The sequence below is a fragment of the Symphalangus syndactylus genome, chromosome 1, assembly GCF_028878055.3.
Source record: "Symphalangus syndactylus isolate Jambi chromosome 1, NHGRI_mSymSyn1-v2.1_pri, whole genome shotgun sequence".
Lineage (NCBI taxonomy): Eukaryota > Metazoa > Chordata > Mammalia > Primates > Hylobatidae > Symphalangus > Symphalangus syndactylus.
Genome location: NC_072423.2, coordinates 104081487 through 104101160, shown reverse-complemented (window position 1 = coordinate 104101160; position 19674 = coordinate 104081487). Strand labels below are relative to the sequence as shown.

The following is a 19674-nucleotide window of genomic DNA, read 5'->3' as shown; positions in this document are numbered from 1 at the left end:
TTATTTGTCAATGAATATCTTAGGGTATTTTTTAAATATCTGTATAAATTATTTATATGACAAAGATGTTAATCTTTAGTCTGTCATTTTTATTTCAAAAATCTTTTTCAATATATTAGTGTACTTCTCTTGTCTAAAGAAGCATATTAAGCCTAAAAGAAATCCTGTTTGTTGACATAGTATCATACAGTATCTTTGCGCTTATTAATACTCAAGTTTTTCAGGCACACTAAAGATGTCCAGAAGAAATAAGCAAGGACAGGAAAGAGATAGGACAGTATGTCACATTTGGAAAAGTTAAGGGAACCAGGAGTACCAGGCCAGGAGAAGGAAAACATCTGAGGGGAGAGAAAGGAGAGAATGCACATGTGCGTGGAATGGGAGAGGTGCGGAGAGAGAGTAGTTTTCAAATCCTTAGGGGGATGACACATAAGAAAGCATTACTGGGCCAGGTACGGTGGCTCACGCCTGTAATCCTATCACTTTGGGAGGCCAAGGGCGTGGATTATCTGAGGTCAGGAGTTTGAGACCAGCCTGGCCAACATAGTGAAACCCTGTTTCTACTAAAAATACAAAAATTAGCAGGGCGTGGTGGCATGTGCCTGTAATCCCAGCTACTCGGGAGGCTGAGACAGGAGAATAGCTTGAACTTGGGAGGCAGAGGTTGCAATGAGCTGAGATCGCACCACTGCACTCTAGCCTGGGCAACAAGAGCGAGACTCCGTCTCAAAAAAAAAAAAAAAAAAGCAATGTTACAACTAAGAAAGGATTTTCTCATCATCTATACTGAACACAGACGGAGTATAGTCATCCTTCAGTATCCAGGGGTGATTGGTTCCAGAGCCCTCTCAGATACCAAAATCTAAGGATGCTCAAGTCCATGATATAAAATGGCATACTGTTTGCCTGTATCCTACACACATCCTCTTACACTTTAAATCATTTCTAGATTACTTAGAATACCCAATACAATGTAAGCGATAATCGTTGTTATCCTGTATTGTTTTTTATTTGTTATTTAAATTGTTGTAGTGTTATTTTTTATTGTTTTATTCCCTAATATTTTCTTTTCTTTTCTTCTTTTTTTTTTGAGACAGGGTCTCCCTCTTTCACCCAGGCTAGGGTTGCAGTGGCACAATCTCAGCTCATTGCAGCCTCAAACTCCCTGGCTCAAGCAGTTCTCCCACTTCAGCCTCCCAAGTAACTGGGACTACAGGTGTGTGTTACCACGCTTGGTGAATTCTTTGATTTTTTTTTTTTTTTTTAGAGATGGGGTCTCGCTGTGTTGCCCAGAACGGTCTCAAACTCCTGGGCTCAAGCAATCCTGCTGCCTCTGCCTCCCAAGGTCCTGGGATCCAAATATTTTTGATCAATGGTTGGTTGAATCGTGGATGTGGAACAAGTGGATACAGAGGGCCAACTGTATACAACCTAAAATGTTGTCCCTGGAGGTGTTAAGCAGAGACTGAATGGATCTGGCAGCAGATAAGAATTGGGCTACATGTTCTCAACAGGCCTTTCCCACTCTGAAGTTCTCTGATGCAATGACCCTGGGTCATTTCCTGGAGGCTGGATTTGTTTGTTTCATAAATCCTCAGAAAAAAAAAAAAGCCTGTTTTGCTACCCCTTTCCTCCTCATCTTAAGAGCCAGAAAGAAGAAAAAGGTCTAGTGAACTTACCGTTAAAGTTTCTCATTCAGCTTCAATTAACTGAAATTTACTAACAATCAGGGCTACTTTCTCTCAAAATGACACAATGGTCCAAATAGAAAGTCAGGGCACAAGGGTTTCTAGACTTAAAAAGAACCCACTCCTTTCCCAGCCAGTAGAAGGTTTGGAAACCTTTCCTGATTAACTTGTGACACAGTCTCTTTTTTTTTTTTTTTTGAAGATGGAATCTTGCTCTGTTGCTCATGCTGGAGTGGCGCTCGGCTCACTGCAACCTCTGCCTCCCAGGTTCAAGCGATTCTCCTACCTCACCCTCCTGAGTAGCTGGGATTACAGGTGTGTGCCACCACGCCTGGCTAATTTTTGAATTTTTAGTAGAGACGGGGTTTCACCATCGGTCAGGCTGGTCTTGAACTCCTGACCTCATGATCTGCCCACCTCAGCCTCCAAGTGCTAGGACTACAGGCGTGAGCCACCATGCTGGGCGTGACACAGCCTATTCTAAACTAGTTACTGGTGTCAACTAATTAGAGAGAAAAAAAAAGGAAGGCAACAGAAACCACTGGCTTTCACTCCTGACAGTCCATGAGCCAACATAAGAATAAATGGCAATGCAGTCATGGCAATTTCCTCATTTTGTGTGACCTCTACCCATTGTCAAGGCTGACAAATTATGGAAGGCAACTGCACATATACATCACAAAGTAGCCCTTCCAGATACACACATCGTCAATAACAATTACATTTACACAGGGCTTTGCAAAATTAGGATGTGATCAGTAATTTATTTTCTTTCAGTAGTTATGAAAACAGTGGCATATGTCCAGGATTTTTACGGGCAATCACAGGGTGTCTCGAGAAAATGACACAATTTGCAAATATCCAGATGGTATTTGGGCCTTCCAGTGATTGGTTTACACAGAAGGCTTGTGGTTAATACAGATAAGCAAAATGACTAACAGAACTAACGGTGGCACCTCCACAGAGCTAAGCATGCAGAATTCTGCCAAAGACCAGCTCCTTGGTCTTGAGAAACACAAAATGAAAATTACTAAAACTCTCCCAAATGGGGCTTGCAAACCCCACTCCCATGGGTTGCAGCCATTCTATGAAGTGGGCTGCCAGAAGTATTGACTAATGGTGGGGTTTCCTACCCAGATACTCAGGAAAAAAATGGGCCTTTGAGCATCAGGCAATTTTTTGGGCAGGTGGGTTCATCCTTCACGTGTTATGTGGTGAGAAGACCAATGATTTAGTCACTTAGAGGCAATGTGATGTAGTTGGAAAAGCACAGACTTCAGGGTCAACTGGGATTTTAGTCTCATCTCCTTGACCCAGCATTAAAGCCATCCTGGGAAAGCCACTACCCTGTTCTGAGCCTCAGTTTCTTCTTCTACAAAAGGGGGCATTAATACCAACCTCATAGGATTACTGTGATGATTAAAGGACTTACGGTAAAGCCCCTAATGCACTGCTGTGTGTAAAACAACATTCAGGAAATTAGGCTGGTGATCATCAGGTTTCTTAAAACCACTTTAAGAATCTTTTTTTTGAGATGTAAAGGTCTTAATAATAATGACATTTTTTGAGCACTTACTACATGCTAGGCACTATGGTTAGCACTGTATATGAAACATCTCATTTGACCCTCACTATTGTCCTAGGAGTTAGAGCTCTCATCATCTCCATTTTACCACTGAGGAAACAGGTTTGGAGAGGCACAGTAGCTTGTCCAAGGTCACATCACTAGCAGGTGGTGGAGACAGCATTGAGACTCAGGCAGTCTTATTCTAGTCAATGCCCTTGAACAGCATTAAATGTACACATGTAAAGTCAACACATCTTCCTCTTCTGTTGCTAGTTCATGTGCATTCTTAAGGACCAAGATTCCCAAAATAATTTTCCAACTGAACAACCTCGGAATGATGGCTCAATGACCATAACCAGATCCTATAGCAAGTGATGGCCTTTTTGTGGGTAGCTCCGTGTGGCTTCCCACCCAGCAAGATCTCTGAGGTCATATGATTCCTGGAGTCTATTTAATCATCTGAAGAAATTACAGGATTCTAACTGCAATAACTCCTTATGACTAGTTTCATGTGTGTTCAGGTATACTATCAGTTCAATACAATATGATACAGATTCCAAGAAATGTATAGATTACTAGAAACCAGTAACCCTTTAGCTTTCAGCTGGCATTCAAGAAGTACAGCCCGAGGTGCATACAATTTTAAAATGCACATGTTGACTGATAAGAGGCATAAACCGTGGCAGGAGCATAGGGTTCACCTTGCCCTTTAGAAGTGAGCCTTAGAGGATACCTTCTCAGTTATGTAAGGTGCTCAAGGTTATACTTAAAAGACAATATTTTAAAGTATTTTGCATGTCTGTTAAGTTTTGTATTACCACTCCACCTTTTATCCCACAGAGGTAAACACCCTTAGGTGCTACAAGGGACGCTGATATTAAATACTGGACGGAATCCATCAGGAAATTTGGCATTGGATCTTGGCTTAGCTGCTGATTTTCTTTGCAGCTTTCTACAAATCACTTCCCCTCAGTGTCCTTATTCATAAAGTGGAGAGAACAGTACAAGCTTTATGTTAACCTTACAACACGTTTGGGGTCTCAAGTGAGACACTAGACATGGTAGACATAGAAAAGGAACAGAGAGCTCTGTCATTTCTAGGTGCATGTCATTATTCTCAGGGTCATGCAAGGCTACTGGCCAAGTCAAAATCAGAACCTATACTTTGGAGACCCAGGGCAGTATTCAGCTATTCATGAGATAGGCCTATGGTCTATGGCACTACAAATTTTTAAAACTGCTGAGAGTCAAAAGCAATGGCTACAAATACCATTAACTAAATCAGGCCTAATCTGACCAATATCTAAGATGGTAAATTTTCAAACCGAAAGTAAGTTGTCCACCAAGTTGTCAGATATATTCTTATAAAAATAACAGAAACACCTCTTTGTATTTTGATTAAAAATGAATTGGACCTAAAACTCTTAAAAGCTTCTCACAAGGCTCTAGCTTCCTTAGCCAATGTGTCCACCTTACCTGAGTTTGCTTCCTTTTCTTTACTTTGTGTTTTTTTTTAAGCCTTCTTTTTAAAAAGCAAACCTCACTACGGGGAAATATTGATTTTTAACTTACAATCAGGATAATTCATTAGAGGTAACACATTTTCTTTTAGTGATTTGATCAGGTGTTTAGGGCAGCTATGTAGACCAGTCCCTCCTGGCATGGGAAGTAGATGACCAATAAATACAAAAACAGATAAACTGAACAAAGCTGCATAAAAGATCAGAAGAAATAAACTTAATGCTCACATCATATCACATTTTTCTGTGAAAGTCTAGAGCCATGAACTAAGCTCCTTAGATTTCACAATTAATGATTACAGCCAGCAGGATCTCTCTGATTATGGATATTAAAATTAAACATTTGTCACCCAACTCAAACCCCCATGTCATAAGAAATAGCAGATTAAGAGGCAGTATTATACTAACAGACATGCAATATTATAATCCCTGTAGAATATTTTCAAAAGCTTAAAATAGATCATTTAAAGAAAATGAAAATATATTTTTAAAATATCATTTTTTGCGTTCACTGGAAACTACCACAAATAAAAAATTACAAATCACTTAAATCTTCAGTAGAAATTTTATTTGCTTTTAAGAGAATGCTTATTTTTGCATTTTTTCTACTCAGTGTATGGTATCAAATGCACATCAACGCCACTTGCCTGTTCCCCAGGAGCCTTTTCCTAAGTGGCTTTCCCCAGTACACTTGCTGCAAGGATAGGAGTGAATGCTAGAAAGCACTTGCCAGTGCCATGCTGTGTGCAATGTCCTACCCATGGCAAATTCGGAAGGAACACCCATTACACATGGCCATCAAATGTTTAAAGGGCACAGGTGCTCTGTTGCAACGGCCTTTGAAGGTCAAGTCCTGTTTTCCTAGAAAGGCCCCTGGATAGATCCATTTTTCTTTTTATTATAACCACATTCTTTCTACAAAGAAAACAATCACTCTTAAAAAAATACTTTCAGAGGAATTAACAGTCAATGCCTAGTTTATAAACAATTATATAATCATGTTTTTCAAAAGGCTGACTAGTGAATGCTATTTTTTAATTTACGAATACTGACGACACCTACTGGTGGAAAATATATTTTAGTTAACTGCTTATGGAGAAGCTAGGCCTGCAAGGGTTGGCTGCCTTTTGCGCTGATAACGAAACCAGAAAACTACCCACTAAACTCACTTAGGTTTATTTTTCCAATTTTGCCAATTTCCATTATCAGGAAGTGATATGCTCATCAATGAAGCTAAAAGATATCTCTGCCTCAAAGTGTATAAAGCATACTTGATTTAGTGTTTAAATCAAACACTAAAAAACAAACAAAACCCCAATGGTGATATCTGAAAAATATTTACCAACTATTTCCAAAACTATTCCAACCCCTTCCTTATTTCTCACACCAGGAAATCCCCATACAAGGAAAGTAAGTCATATTTTATAGTCTAGATCCAGCTACCAATGAAGAAAATTAATATTTGACATGTGATAAGTTTCATATTTGTGATATATAGACGTATCTATATTCTACGTATAAGAATAAAATAAAATTAAGCAGGCAAGTTTTACCTAAGCCTTTAGAGCTAAACTACTCAAAAACACAGGACTAAGTGATAGTAGGAAGGGACTGGTTAGAGGCCTCAGCTATCCTCACTATTCTTTTCTTTGGCCCACTTCAATTTATTAATTACATTGGTTATGCCTTTCTTCCTTACAAAAGGAGTTTGAGTGGGCACCACTTGCGCTGCTCCTACGTTCATTAAATTAGGAAGTTCCCACTGAAAAAATATTATATCCATTCCAGGCCTGACCAACCTGAATTCTATGCAGGTGCTGCGCTATCAAACCTTAAGTAAGACTCCAGATGCCACTAGGGCCATCACACTTTCACAGCTGCTGGCAACAAAAACTCTGTGATAATATTCGATTGAGCTGGAGTGTAGGGTTGGGTTTGAGTGAGGGAGAAGAAGTTAGTTTGTGCTCAGCGTATAGAAAGCTGAATACAACCAGAGACTGTTTGGAGTCCTGTCAGCTTGGAGCAGCTCTTGCTAGAGGAAATGAATCTTCGATGGTGTGCTCCCGAATATACATGATTCAGTGAGCCAAGTGCATACAGCTGAGCAGACCCAAGGAAGGCGAGTGGGTGGAACCTCAAGAATGCTGTGACAAGGCCGGATGCACACCTGCCTTCAGCCTTTCCCCAGTGGTGGTGGTGATGTTTGATGTTTGCAGAGTGAGGTGTGGGAGAGTGGAAAGCTCCCAGATACACGCATGAGCGGCAATGACCAGCTGGGTCCTGTGGGTTCCACCGCAGCTTGACCACAGCAAAGCTGTAATCTAGTGAAAGCGACTGTATTCCCTAAGACCCTCAGAGAGAGAGATGCTTTCTCCTCCAGCTGAACCCAACCTTTAAGGCCAGTGAGCTATGTGCCAGAGAAATAACACGCAGGAGGAAAAGGCAGACGAAACATAACCTGGGAGCACTCCTTCACATCGCCCGCAAGGCACAGGAAAGTTCCCACAAAGAGAAATGTTTCCAACGTTCCAAGGCAGCTTTCCATTGCCCTAAGGACTTTAATTCATTTTCAAGATCCATGTGGGAGACACTCCAATTTACTCATTCAGCCCCAGCCCCCCGGCTGAATGACCCTCACTGGCCCCAGGTGATAGGCAGAGGTGCTGTGTCCTGTCTTCGCTGCCAAAAGGCTGCAAGGCCAAGTCTGACAGGTGAGAGGGCTGGAACTTCCCTCTGCTCTCCCAACCCAGGCAAAAAGAAACTCGCTTAAAGGGTAGCTCTTCCCTGACACTGGGGCTTGCTGACAGTAGGAGAAACTCCCTCTGAGGGTCCAGACAGAAGATGCACACAGTCTGAGAGCCCTGCAAAGGCAAGGAGGCAGCTGCTCCTAGACCGGCAGGTAGAGGGACAGGGAGAGAGGAGGCAGCTAGTGCTTGGTCCACAGAGAAAGAGCGAGAGAAAACGAGACAGGGTGAGAGATGGCGACGGGGAGACACAAAGAAGACCGTGTGAGAGATGTAGAGAGAAAGTGGCACACACGGAGAGTGAGAGATGGAAACAGAGACAGTGACACCGGACGGGCGCCGAGAGTGGGAGATGGAGGGAGACGAGACAGGCAGATGACCCCTAGAGGTCCAGGTGCAGGGCGCAGCCCTACCTCAGCGTCCTTGGCCGGACCGCTGGCCGGGGGTAGCTCCAGGCTGCAGTTCGCCCTCTTGACCGTGAGGTAGAAGGGGTAATCCTTGGCCACCATGGCGGCTGCCGGGCCTGCCCTTTGGGATGTCACCGCTGACCCTAGGCGACTACAAAACTCCCAGGCGAAAGGGGGCCCCAGCTCCACGATGCCGGGCGGCGGCGGCGGCACGGAGACCAACAGCCGGCTTCTAGCCGGGCGGGACTCGACTGGGCTCCGGAGACGAGTGGGCGGGACCGTGCCAGCCACGCCTTGATGGGTGGGGAGGGGGCAGGCCGCCGGCTCGGCACCGCCCCACGCTGCCGGGAGGGCCCACGTGCCGCCGCGCGGACACTTCCTGGGGCTGCGAGGGGCGTGGGGCGGTCCCGCAGGTGGAGAGGGACCGCTCTCTCCCAGCTGGCATTCGACTCCGGGCGCCCCCCGCGGAGCGTGGGCGGCGATTGCGGGGCAGGCAGACCCCGTGATAGCTCCTTTCGGGCTCTTTGGCACTCTCCGGGTGAAAGAGGCTGCTGGTAGAAAGGAGGCTGGGGCGAAACCGGGCGACGGGGAGAAAGGAGGCTGTAGTGACACCCGGAGGCAGGAAGGAGCCTGGGGGAAAAGCGAGCGTTTTAAAAGCCCACATTAGAAAGTGGTGGTGTTCTCTCTTGCCCTCTTCCCAGGCCACTGCACGCTTTTTTTTTTTTTTTTTTAATGAATGTCACTGGAGAATGGCAAAATGCACCCATTTTAAGAGTACCGTTTGTTGAGTTCTGACAAATGTAAACACCTGTATAACCACCTCCACAGTCGGTATACAAAACATTTCCACCACCCCCGGAAAATTCCCTCGAGACCTTTCCCTTTGCACCCACTTTTAAATTTGACTAGCATATTCAGAGGCTGCTTGACACTCGAGGGCAATCTGACACGGTGTCCTTCAAGTATAAAGCTGTGCATGGATGACCCGGTACCACCACACCTTTCTGGATCCTTTTTTTGAGAAACAATGACATTGTAAATGCCCAAGAAGGCGACTGATCATAAGGTTGTTTGCAGCAGCCCTGTCTGGGGCAGTAAAAAATAAAAAATAACTGGAAACAATGGTAATATATCCATCAATAGGGAGTGCTTAACTAAACTTTCCTCACTGTGTAATACCACTTAGCAGCAGTGAAAAAGGAGATGGGTCTATGGGTGTGGCATGGAAAGATCTCCAATGTATTAGACTCAGTTTAAAAATAATTGCAGACTAAGCACAATACAATACCATTTGTGTTAAAAAAAAATTACAAGTTTACCAAAGAATATCATATATTTTCTATAGAGACATACTTGTGGGTAAATAGCATTGAACACTGTCTAGAAGAATCCACAGCAAGCTTTTACCAGTTCCCCTGTGGCTGAAGGGAAGCACTACCATAGCTGGCTAATTTTTAAATTTTTTGTAGAAGCAGGGTCTTGCTATGTTGCCTAGGCTGGTCTTGAACTGCTGGCCTCAAGTCACACTGCTGCCTTGGCCTTCCAAAGTGTTGGGATTACAGGTGTGAGCCACTCTACCTAGCCATCTTTTCTTTTTTCTTTTTGGCCCTAAGGATACTGCAATGAGCAACCCAGTCCCAGCGCTATCAGACTTCACCAGGGTGACTATTTTCTTCACCAAGTGCTATAAGTACATTTTCTAACTGGAGAACAAGGCCCAGCAAGCTCTTCTGGGAGTCAAAGCCAGTGGCTTTGATGGGTTTAAAGAATTAAAGATAGTGAACAAAAGGGACTTAAGCTTATAGCCATGTTTTAAAATTTTTTATAAGAAAAATACAGCCTGGGCAGCAGTGAAACCCTGTGTCTACAAAAAAATACAAAAAATTAGCCAGGGATGGTGGTGCACACCTGTAATCCCAACTATTCCAGAGGCTGAGGTGGGAGGATCACTTGAGCCTGGGAGGCAGAAGTTGCAGTGAGCCAAGATCATACCACTGCACTCCAGCCTGGGTAACAGAGACCCTGAAAAAAAATAAAAAAGAAAAGAAAAAAAGAAAGAAATAGAGGAAGGAAGGAAGGAAGGAAGGAAGAAAGAAGAAAAGAAAGAAAAGAAAAAAGAAAAGGTGGCTAGGTAGAGTGGCTCACACCTGTAATCCCAACACTTTGGAAGGCCAAGGCAGCAATGTGACTTGAGGCCAACAGTTCAAGACCAGCCTAGGCAACATAGCAAGACCCTGCCTCTACAAAAAATTTAAAAATTAGCCAGCTATGGTAGTGCATGCCTATAGTCTCAGCTAATCTCGAGGTTGAGGTGGGAGGATTCCTGAGCCCAAGAGTTCAAGGCTGCAGTGAGCTATGATTGCACCACTGCACTCTAGCCTGGTGACAGAGCGAGACCCTGTCTCAAGAGAAAAAAAGAAAAATACCTTCATTCATGGCACCACTTGGGAAATTATAGTTTTTAAAAATATTATAATTATCATATTTTCTCTCTTTTTTTTTTTTTTTTTTTTTTTTTTGAGATAGGGTCTTGCTTTGTCACCCAGGCTGGAGTGTAGTGGCATGATCTTGGCTCACTGCAACCTCCTCCTCCTGGGCTCAAGTGATCTTTCCACCTCAGCCTCCCAAGTAGCTGGGACTACAGGCCTGGACCAGTGTGCCCGGCTCATTTTTGTATTTTTGTAGAGACAGCATTTCGCCATGTTGCCCAGGCTGGTCTCCAACCCCTGAGCTCAAGCAATCCACCTGCCTCGACCACCCAAAGTGCTGGGATTACAGGTGTGAGCCACCATGCCCAGCCCTAAAATGATCATCTCTCAAAAGTTATTTTGTAGACTGTACTGTTGAATCTTTTTCCTCCTCATGTGGAAAGTCATGACTACATCAGGGGGTGATCTACGGAGACACTGTCTTTTGTTTTTAACTTCCTGGGGATGCAGGGGATAGTGGGAATGGTGATATCCAGTCCCTGTTCGTGTGTTCTTTGCTTCTAGCTGAGGTCAGAACCCAGCAGTTCCTACTTCTCAGGCAGGACACCTCATAATACATAGCTCTTCATCCCAGGTATCAAATCCACACCCTCACACTAAATCCACTTACTTTCCTACCCAGCTGGTGCAGACAAACTGCCTTTGGAGGCAGAAAGAATCGGGCCCTGTGTAGCCAGCCTGTTATTACCACACATGTAAATGAGGCTCCTGAATGGGTTCCAATTGAAATTGAAGACAGCACCTGAGTTTTTTTTCCCTCGATAGACAACCTGAAGCAATGGGAAGAAAATTGTCTCAGAAGAGGTATGCGGCAGGAAAGAGCACCTCAGAACCACTGATTTTTCCTATTTGTATTCCTGAACACAACTTTATCCTTTTAGCCTGAGCTGTGCTGATGGGGAGCTCACACAAGTGCTCCAAAAGCTTAGCCGAGCTTGGTGGTGGTGTGAGAGTAACCTCATCTCCAAGTAGCCCCTGATTAACTATGCAGCCAAAGGCAGGGCCAGAGGCAGTGACATGCCTCACTCAGGGCTTGTCTGGCCACCAAGAACCTGTGCCCAAGTACCCGAGCCACTTCTTACTCCTCTTTCTCTGCCTGTTCTTCTGGTCCTCACAGTCCACTATCTCAACTAGAAGACACTGGCCATCAAAGCCACTGGCTTTGACTCCCAGAAGAGCTTGCTGGGCCTTGTTCTCCAGTTGGAAAATGTACTTATAGCACTTGGTGAAGAAAATAGTCACCCTGGCAAAGTCTGATAGCCCTGGGACTGGGTTGCTCATTGCAGTATCCTTAGGGCCGAGCAGGGAGTCTGACCTACCACAAGTCCAGTGTAACAGTAAACAAACCCTAAGAAATATGTTTATTTAATTTTTTTGAGACAGGGTCTCACTTTGTTGCCCAGGCTGGAGTGCAATGGCACAATCTTGGCTCACTGCAGCATAAACCTCCTGGTCTCAAGCAATCTTCCCACCTCAGCCCTTCAAGTAGCTGGGACTACAGGCACACACCACCACGCCCAGCTAATTTTTATATTTTGTAGAGATGGGGTTTCACCATGTTGCTCAGGCTGGTCTTGAATTCCTGAGCTCAAGTGATCCGCCCACCTCGGCCTCTCAAAGTGCTAGGATTACAGGCATGAGCCACTGGGCCTGGCCTCTGAAGAAATGTTAAAGTGCAACTTAGGTTGAAGCACAACTACTGCAGAGCAATGAACAGTCATATTGATTGATGAGAAGGCTGCTATATCCATCTTCTCTTAAAACATTTCTTTGCTTTCCTTAAAAGATACTGGAGCCATAAAAATCAATAAATACACAGGGCTATACAACATACATATGGCAAACATACCTCTTTTCCACTATACATGCTAGGCAAAGAGAGACAGACAGAGGCAGAGAGATTGCTAATGGCCTGTAACAATTTAAATAGTGCTGTAAAAAAGCACAAGCTACAAAAGGAAAGATGGGAATCTGGAATTCCCTTGGGTGGTCTGATTCTTCCAAGCTTCTTAGAGCATGAATGTCTCACCATCCAGAATAGGATTCTGGTGTTTAAATACATATATTTTTGGTACAACAAAGCCTATAAACTCAAGCCAGCAATTTGGGGTGCATACAAACCATGTATATGGTCCTTGAGGCATTTAATGAATTTTCAGGAGTATTTTTTTTTTAACTTCCATCAGTATATAGGGTAAGGTCAGGATTAGCTATTTCAGGAGTATTTTTGACCTCATGCAATTTCCACCTTGGTCCCTGACTTCAGCACCTTCCCCATATGTAATGCACTGCTCCACCATTGACAGATTTGGGTTTTATGCAATCTGTTATCTGGGGGTGTCTGTGATCAAAGACTGTCAGAAAACAGGCAGCCCTGCAGGAGGGCTTCCAAGCATATCCCTAAGGTTAGTGTCACAGTTGAGGGAAGCTGGTCCAGCCCCGCAATGCCGCCAAGCTAAGTGGCCCCAGGAGCCCGGAGCTCCCCATTCTGCCTGTGTGTGTGTTTATGGGCTTAGGAACAACACTGCTCTAACACGCAGCTTCACTCAAAGAAACGGCACAAAGTGTCTTTCAGAACTCGCCTTCGGCACAGCCCGTTATAATCCTATAAAATGCTTCACAGCCGGGCAGTGTTCCTTGCCAGCCAGAAGCCTGGAGACTGAAATAAAGAGGGCTCTTCTGCATCTGCAGGAACTGTGCCAAGCACAGGGCCTGTGGTCTTGCCTGTGTTGAGCGGGGGTCATTTGGGCTGCTGGTGGAATGGTAGGCCTGAATACAGAAGCCCACCACTGGTTATTAGCTCCTCTTAGACTTGCAGACAACCAGGCATGGCTTGGAGACCATCTGTCAACTCCTTAAATCCTAGTCCCATGATTGGGAGCAGAGCAGGCCTAGCCTGAGGATAAAACCAGAAGCTAACGTGGCTGTGACAACCTTCTCAGCCAACAGGACAATGCTTTGTCCTATTAGCGTTATATTTTAACATGAGGAATAGTGAGTTCCTTTTTTTTTTTTTTTTTTTTGAGACACAGTCTTGCTCTGTTGCCCAGGATGGAGTACAGTGGTGTGATCTTGCTCACTGCAACTTCCGCCTCCCGGGCTTAAGCAATTCTCCCGCCTCAGCCTCCTGAGTAGCTGGGATTACAGGTACACACCACCACGCCCGGCTAATTTTTGTATTTTTAGTAGAGACGGGGTTTCACCATGTTGGCCAGGCTGGTCTCAAACTCCTGACCTCGAGTGATCTGCCCGCCTTGGCCTCCCAAAGTGCTGGGATTACAGGTGTGAGCCACCACACCAGGCCTGAATTCCTTTTTCTTTAAAGACTTGTTCATCCATCCATTCATTCATTTATCAAATAATTAATGAATGTTTATTACAGTCAGGTGTTCAATTAGATACATTTCTGCCTTCCTCTTCTCCACCCATTCCTGAACTTCTATGCCAGGCAGATGTTTAATACATACTTGCTCAAAGAATAAGGCCAATTTTAAAATGTGGCCTTTCAATTGTAACCTATGTGTTTACATTTGAATAAGGAGCTCAAGGAACAGTAGCTGATCCCCCAAGCCTGGGCTTCCAATATGTGTACCTCTATCTGCTTTCCCTGGCATCTGAAGTCATCTCTTCTACCTGCTAAAGTGGCATGGATGTTGGCAAGGTATATGTTGGGCACATGAGTGTTGCAACACCTTTCCCCTCCCCTTCCATTTGGGTGACATTCCCAGTTAATGACCAAGCCCCCCTCTCCTCTCTCTAATTTCAGTTTTGATGGGGAGGGAATCTAAAGAAGTTCTGGCAGTGAATTCTGACAGATCAGGACTGTGATTTACTGCTAGACAGGTAAAAATGGCACAAATGAAGCAATGATCATCTCTAAACTCATACCAGTATTACTATTCTCCTTTTGCCTGAAGAGCTGTCCACTGACTCCAGTCTAGATTTACAAAAATGTGTCTCTGGGCTGGGCACAGTGGCTCATGCCTATAATCCCAGCACTTTGGGAGGCCAAGGCGGGCGGATCACCTGAGGTCAGGAGTTCAAGACCAGCCTGACCAACATGGTGAAACCCCGTCTCTACTAAAAATACGAAAATTAGCCAGGCATGGTGGCGGGTGCTTATAGTCCTAGGTACTCGGGAGGCTGAGGCAGGAGAATCACTTGAACCTGGGAGGCAGAGGTTGCAGTGAGCTGAGATCGTGCCACTGCACTCTAGCCTGGGTGACAAAGTTAAGACTCTGTCTCAAAAAAAAACAAAAAAAAGTATCCCCAGATATTCTAAAGCTGGAAGACTTAATTCTTGCATTTTCCTTAGGGTCTCATTTTCTGAAAAACTGGTTAAAGGAGAGAATCTCTCTCTTTCTCCCAACTGAGCTAATCCTGTGGATGATCAGCTATAAAGCAAAAAAAAAAGTAATAATAAGTTAGCCAGTCACAGTGGCTCACGCCTGTAATCCCAGCACTTTGGGATGTCAAGGCAGGAGGATTGCTTGAGCACAGGAGTTCGAGACCAGCCTGAACAACATAATGAGATCCCCACCTCTACAAAAAAAAAATATCCAAAAGTAGCTGGGCGTAGTAGCATGTGCCTATGGTCCCAGCTACTTAGGAGGCTGAGGTGGGAGGATCCCTTGAGCTCAGGAGGTCGAGGTTGCAGTGAGCCATAATCATGCCAGTGCACTCCAGCCTAGGCAACAGAGTGAGAACCTGTCTCAAAATAATTAATTCATTAAAATAAAAATAAAAAATCAGCTATGAAATTAACAAAATTTTTTGTTTTCTCAAAAAAAAAAATAATATTGAAGTGTTTTGCCCTGAAACATCATAAACATTTGCTAGCCTCTGGTTCATAAGAGCAATGCTTCTCAACCAATGGTGATTTTACCTCCCAGCAGATATTTGGCACTGTCTGGATGTATTTTTGATTGACTGTCAGTGGACAAGGCCAGGGTGCCATTGGCATCTAATAGGTAAAGGCCAGGGATGCTGTTAACACTTATAATACACAGAACAGCTTCCCATAACAAAGAAGTAGCAGGTCCAAAATGCCAATAGTGCCACTATTGAGAAACGCTGTGGTAAAGAGAGAGTGGTACTGAAATATGGCATTGTAGCCAAGGGAATCTGTGGGTATTGACCTCAAGGTATTTTCACTTCAGACTTTGATCATTGATTAGTATCAAATATCAGCTTAGGCTTGGTGGGGCAAAGAAGAAATGCTTGAGTGCCAAGAAACCCCAGAACAGGGCAATGAATCAAGTCTTCCCTGATGCCCAAACCTGACCGTTGGCTGAATAACAAATTCCATAAAACACAAGACAGACAAAAGAATAAAGAGGAATATAGCGGTAAGGGAGTGAGGGGACAGAAAACTGTCTTAAACTGCTTCTGGTACACAAATATACTTTAAAACACCAGTGAAAATTAAAATTTCAATGAAATATAATAAAGAAGAAACCAGGGAAGAGGGAATTTTTTTCAAGTCTTATTCTTTCCCAGGACAACCTTTGCCACTATATTTGTTTTGGGGGGCAGAAATGCAAACTCAGTGATTAAATGAAAACCCTAAGGGGTTTAATTTACTATTTTCTTGATATATGGTGTTTCTGGATGCACGGTTTGTATAAACAAAAACCTGTCTCACTCAAGATTTTGCAGTAAAAAACCTGACCTTCTCCAATTTGAACTTATAACTATCAGCAGGCTTGTTCTGCCCACAGAAGTAATAAAATATTTTCTGTGTACTACTAGAGTGTCTTTGAACTTTATGGAGAGTTTGCCTTTGTTTGAGAGTATTTCATATTTGGGGGTTAAGGATTCAATAAATATGTTATATTTATTTTTTAAAACATTTTTTACTTTACTTTGTTTTTTTCCTTTGTGACAGAGTCTCCTCTGTCACCCAGGCTGGAGCGCAGTGGTGCAATCTCGGTTCAATGCAACCTCCACCTCCCAGGTTCAAGCGATTCTCCTGCCTCAGACTCCTGAGTAGCTGGAATTAACAGATGTGCACCACCACGCCTGGCTAATTTTTGTATTTTTAGGAAAGACGGTTTCACCATGTGGGTCAGGCTGGTCTCGAACTCTTGGCCTCATGTCATCCACCTGTCTCGACCTCCCAAAGGGATTACAGATGTCAGCCACCATGCCTGGCCATATATGTATTTAGTTATTTATTCCCCTCAGACTACAACTAAGGTATTCCTTTATGTGGGTTTCATATAGTAACCATTATTCAGAGAAATTAGAAGCTAAAATGTATAAATTCCAGCTTTGGATATTAGAGATGTTTTCTCCTCCATCAACTACAAACTCAGTAATCAAAGTACCGTATTTTGTCAAACCTAAGACTGTAATATGTGCTATTGTTTTATGCACTCTCTAAAATAGGCTGGGTGTGGTGGCTTACCCCTGTAATCTCAGCACTTTGGGAAGCTGAGGCGGGCAGATCAGTTGAGCCCAGGAGTTGGAGACCAGCCTGGGCAACATGCTGAAACCCTGTCGCTACAAAAAATAGACAAAGTAGCTGGCATGGTGGCACACATCTGTAGTCCTAGCTACTCAGGAGGCTTAAACCCAGGAAGCAGAGGTGGCAGTGAGCTTGAGACTGTACCACTGCACTCCGGCCTGGGTAACAGAGAGAGACGCAGTCTCAAAAACAAAAAAAAGAAAATAAAAGAAAAATATTGTCAATTAAATTATATGATCAATTGTAAGACCCTTGGTAATTCCAGAGAAGTTGACATGTGGAGGAAAATGTGTAAAATAGCAAAATATGGCAGTATTCATATCATCTGGCCTGAATTAGAAAACCCATACATTTATAGAAAAATGACTTCTGAGGAGTCAGGGACACTCCCAGAGACCACCTGCTGTGAAATTGACTAAGAAGCTTATCAAATCCATATATATCCCTAAGCCCCACTTTGGGTCCAGTGAATTGGAATCTTTGGCAGCAGACCCAGAAATCTGTAAAACACCCTCAAAAAGCACTGTTTGAGTAATATACATAGTGTTATGAATCAGAATGATCAGCAAGCCCAATAATGATCCCCCAGCCACAGGCTAGAAATGCTCTGACCACAAATCTTCAGTCCTGAGGTGCACAGGGGGTAATTAGCCCAATGGCTGTAGCATCCAAACCCAGAATGGGCATAAGGACCCTCTTAATTTGTTCATCCAAACAAACGTGCACTGAAGAACTATTGTGTGCCACACCATGCTATATACAGATGGGTGCCTCAAGGATACGATGAAAAATTGACAAATCTATACTCCGAGTAAACTACCAAGTAAGCCACCCACTAGGAGATGTGTTCTGGCTCTTGGGACTTGATTTACAATCTGGTATCCAAGGTTCCAATTTAAAACATGCTTATCTTCATAGCCAGAGGGCATGACAGCATTTACGTTTTTAAAAAATTAGCTGTAGAGCAGAGAATGGGAGGAGGGCACTTGGCTTGAGATGTTTACTTGAAAAAAGAACTAGGGCTGGGGCTGGGGCAGATGGTGGGGGTGGGGGTGGGGGCGTGGGCAGAAGACTTTAATTACAGAACAAGTTCAACTAGTAGAAACAGGTTCGGGGACTCCTGGCAAATATGTGTCTCATCTGGTGGGAGTGGAAACTGGCTGGCGTATGCTAGAAGCAGCATATTAGCTGAAAGTGTTCTGTGTGCTGTGGCTATCAGACACGCTTCACAAGAGGGGCTAGTGGGTGTGGGTTAACTAAATGCTTTGGTTAAGTGGGAGCTGAATTAAGACAGTTTCTGCTTTACTTGAATTTTTTTCCATCTCACAGCCAAAACCAAGCTCAGCAAACATAGTTCGCATGTGCCCACAATTCTGATTAAACCAAAAGCCTTGGCAATAGAGAACTGAACAGAAGCACTTAGTCACTAGTTCCCCAGATTTTATCGTTGCACTATCATTTGGTTCTTCAACTCTAGCATTAATAAGTACAACCAACTGATAGCTGTGCCTAGCTAATTCCTCTTATTCAAGGTTGTCTGTGACCCCCAGGCTAGGGTAATCCTTGCTTTGTGCCCTCAAGGTGCCAAGTACCTCTTCTTCCCCAGTAGTCAGCCTGCTCTTATTGACGGATTTTATGTCTGTCTCCACTGCCCGGCTGCAAGCTACAAGGGGACAGGGACCATATCTATCTTGCTCATCACAGTAGCCCCAGCTCCTCCTATTATGCTGGCACATAGCAGACTCTCAGCTCATATTTGTTGAAATGAAAATTAAATTGAAATGGGGCTAATCGAAGACGTCATGGAGGAAGCAAATCCAGAGAAGATTTTTGCAAGGAGGAACACACCATATTTAAAACTTCTGAGACGGGACCAAAAAATAATATGCAGAATACTATAGTGGGCTGTTTGAAATTTTGAAAGGTAATTCAAATAGGCCCCTCATTTTAATGTTTAGCTTCTTGAAGAGTCCAAACCACTTTGAGAAATGGCTCCTACAGTGTTAGACTGTGGGGGCCTCTCAGATATGATAGAGCTTTCAGTTCCTTCCAGCTGTTTACACACTAATTCCTGAACAAGGTGGACTTGCCAGGAAGGCTGAAACTAGTGACAAAGGGACATCAAATAGCTTATTTTCAAAGACAATGTACAACATGCTCATCTGCCCTTTTCCTTCCCTTTAAAGGTTATTCCTTTCATTCCCTTCTCTAGGTTTTTGATTCCAGGTTAAACTCTACAAAAATGTTTTTTCCTTCTTAATTTGCCATGCTCACACCTAGTGCCATTTGTATCAAAACTCTGTTTTCTTGAGGCGGGCCCCAAGGGGCTGACTTTTAAGGGAGGGGGCAGATTTTGCCTGATGTTTCTGCAAGATTAAACATGGTGCTTATCTGAAGTTCAAGACTGATGATAAATTATAGACTCAAGAACTTTTTATTCAAAGAAGCCAAAGGAAGAAGGAAACTTCTCTGCTAGCTGCTCCACCAAAGTGGGGTCATGTTCTCCCCTCCTAGAGTCTTACAAGAGATATTTTGAGAGATCATTCTGGTTTAGAGACAATACATGGTGAACAAAGCTCATCTGTCATTGAGTGGGAGGAAGGGAGGAAAGAAGGTAAGAGAGAATTAAAATTGTAAAGCCAACATCACGTGGATTCCTCCTTGAACTTTAATAACCCAGTGCTGCCTGCAGGCTCAGAAAAACCAAATGCAATGGGTAGGTACAAGGATTGCTCTGGTGCCAGGAAAATGCAATAAGACATAACTTTTACAAGGTAGGCAATGAAAGAG

The 19674-nt window shown here is 43.7% G+C and overlaps 1 protein-coding gene across 8 annotated transcripts in view; it reads right to left on the bottom strand.

Moving 5' to 3' along the window:
• ARHGEF3 (Rho guanine nucleotide exchange factor 3) overlaps positions 1 to 19674 on the bottom strand; it is a 361980-nt gene that overhangs the window by 69910 nt on the left and 272396 nt on the right. The window contains exon 1 of one of the 8 annotated variants that reach the window (XM_055273362.2): positions 7933 to 8202. The exons of 6 other annotated variants lie outside the window; for them this stretch is intronic. In XM_055273362.2, the coding sequence (XP_055129337.2) occupies positions 7933 to 8028 (96 nt within the window). In that variant the 5' untranslated portion in view covers positions 8029 to 8202. Of the gene's footprint in view, positions 1 to 7932; positions 8203 to 19674 lie in introns of those variants that run through there. One more of the 8 variants, XM_055273393.2, reaches the window with a different exon arrangement.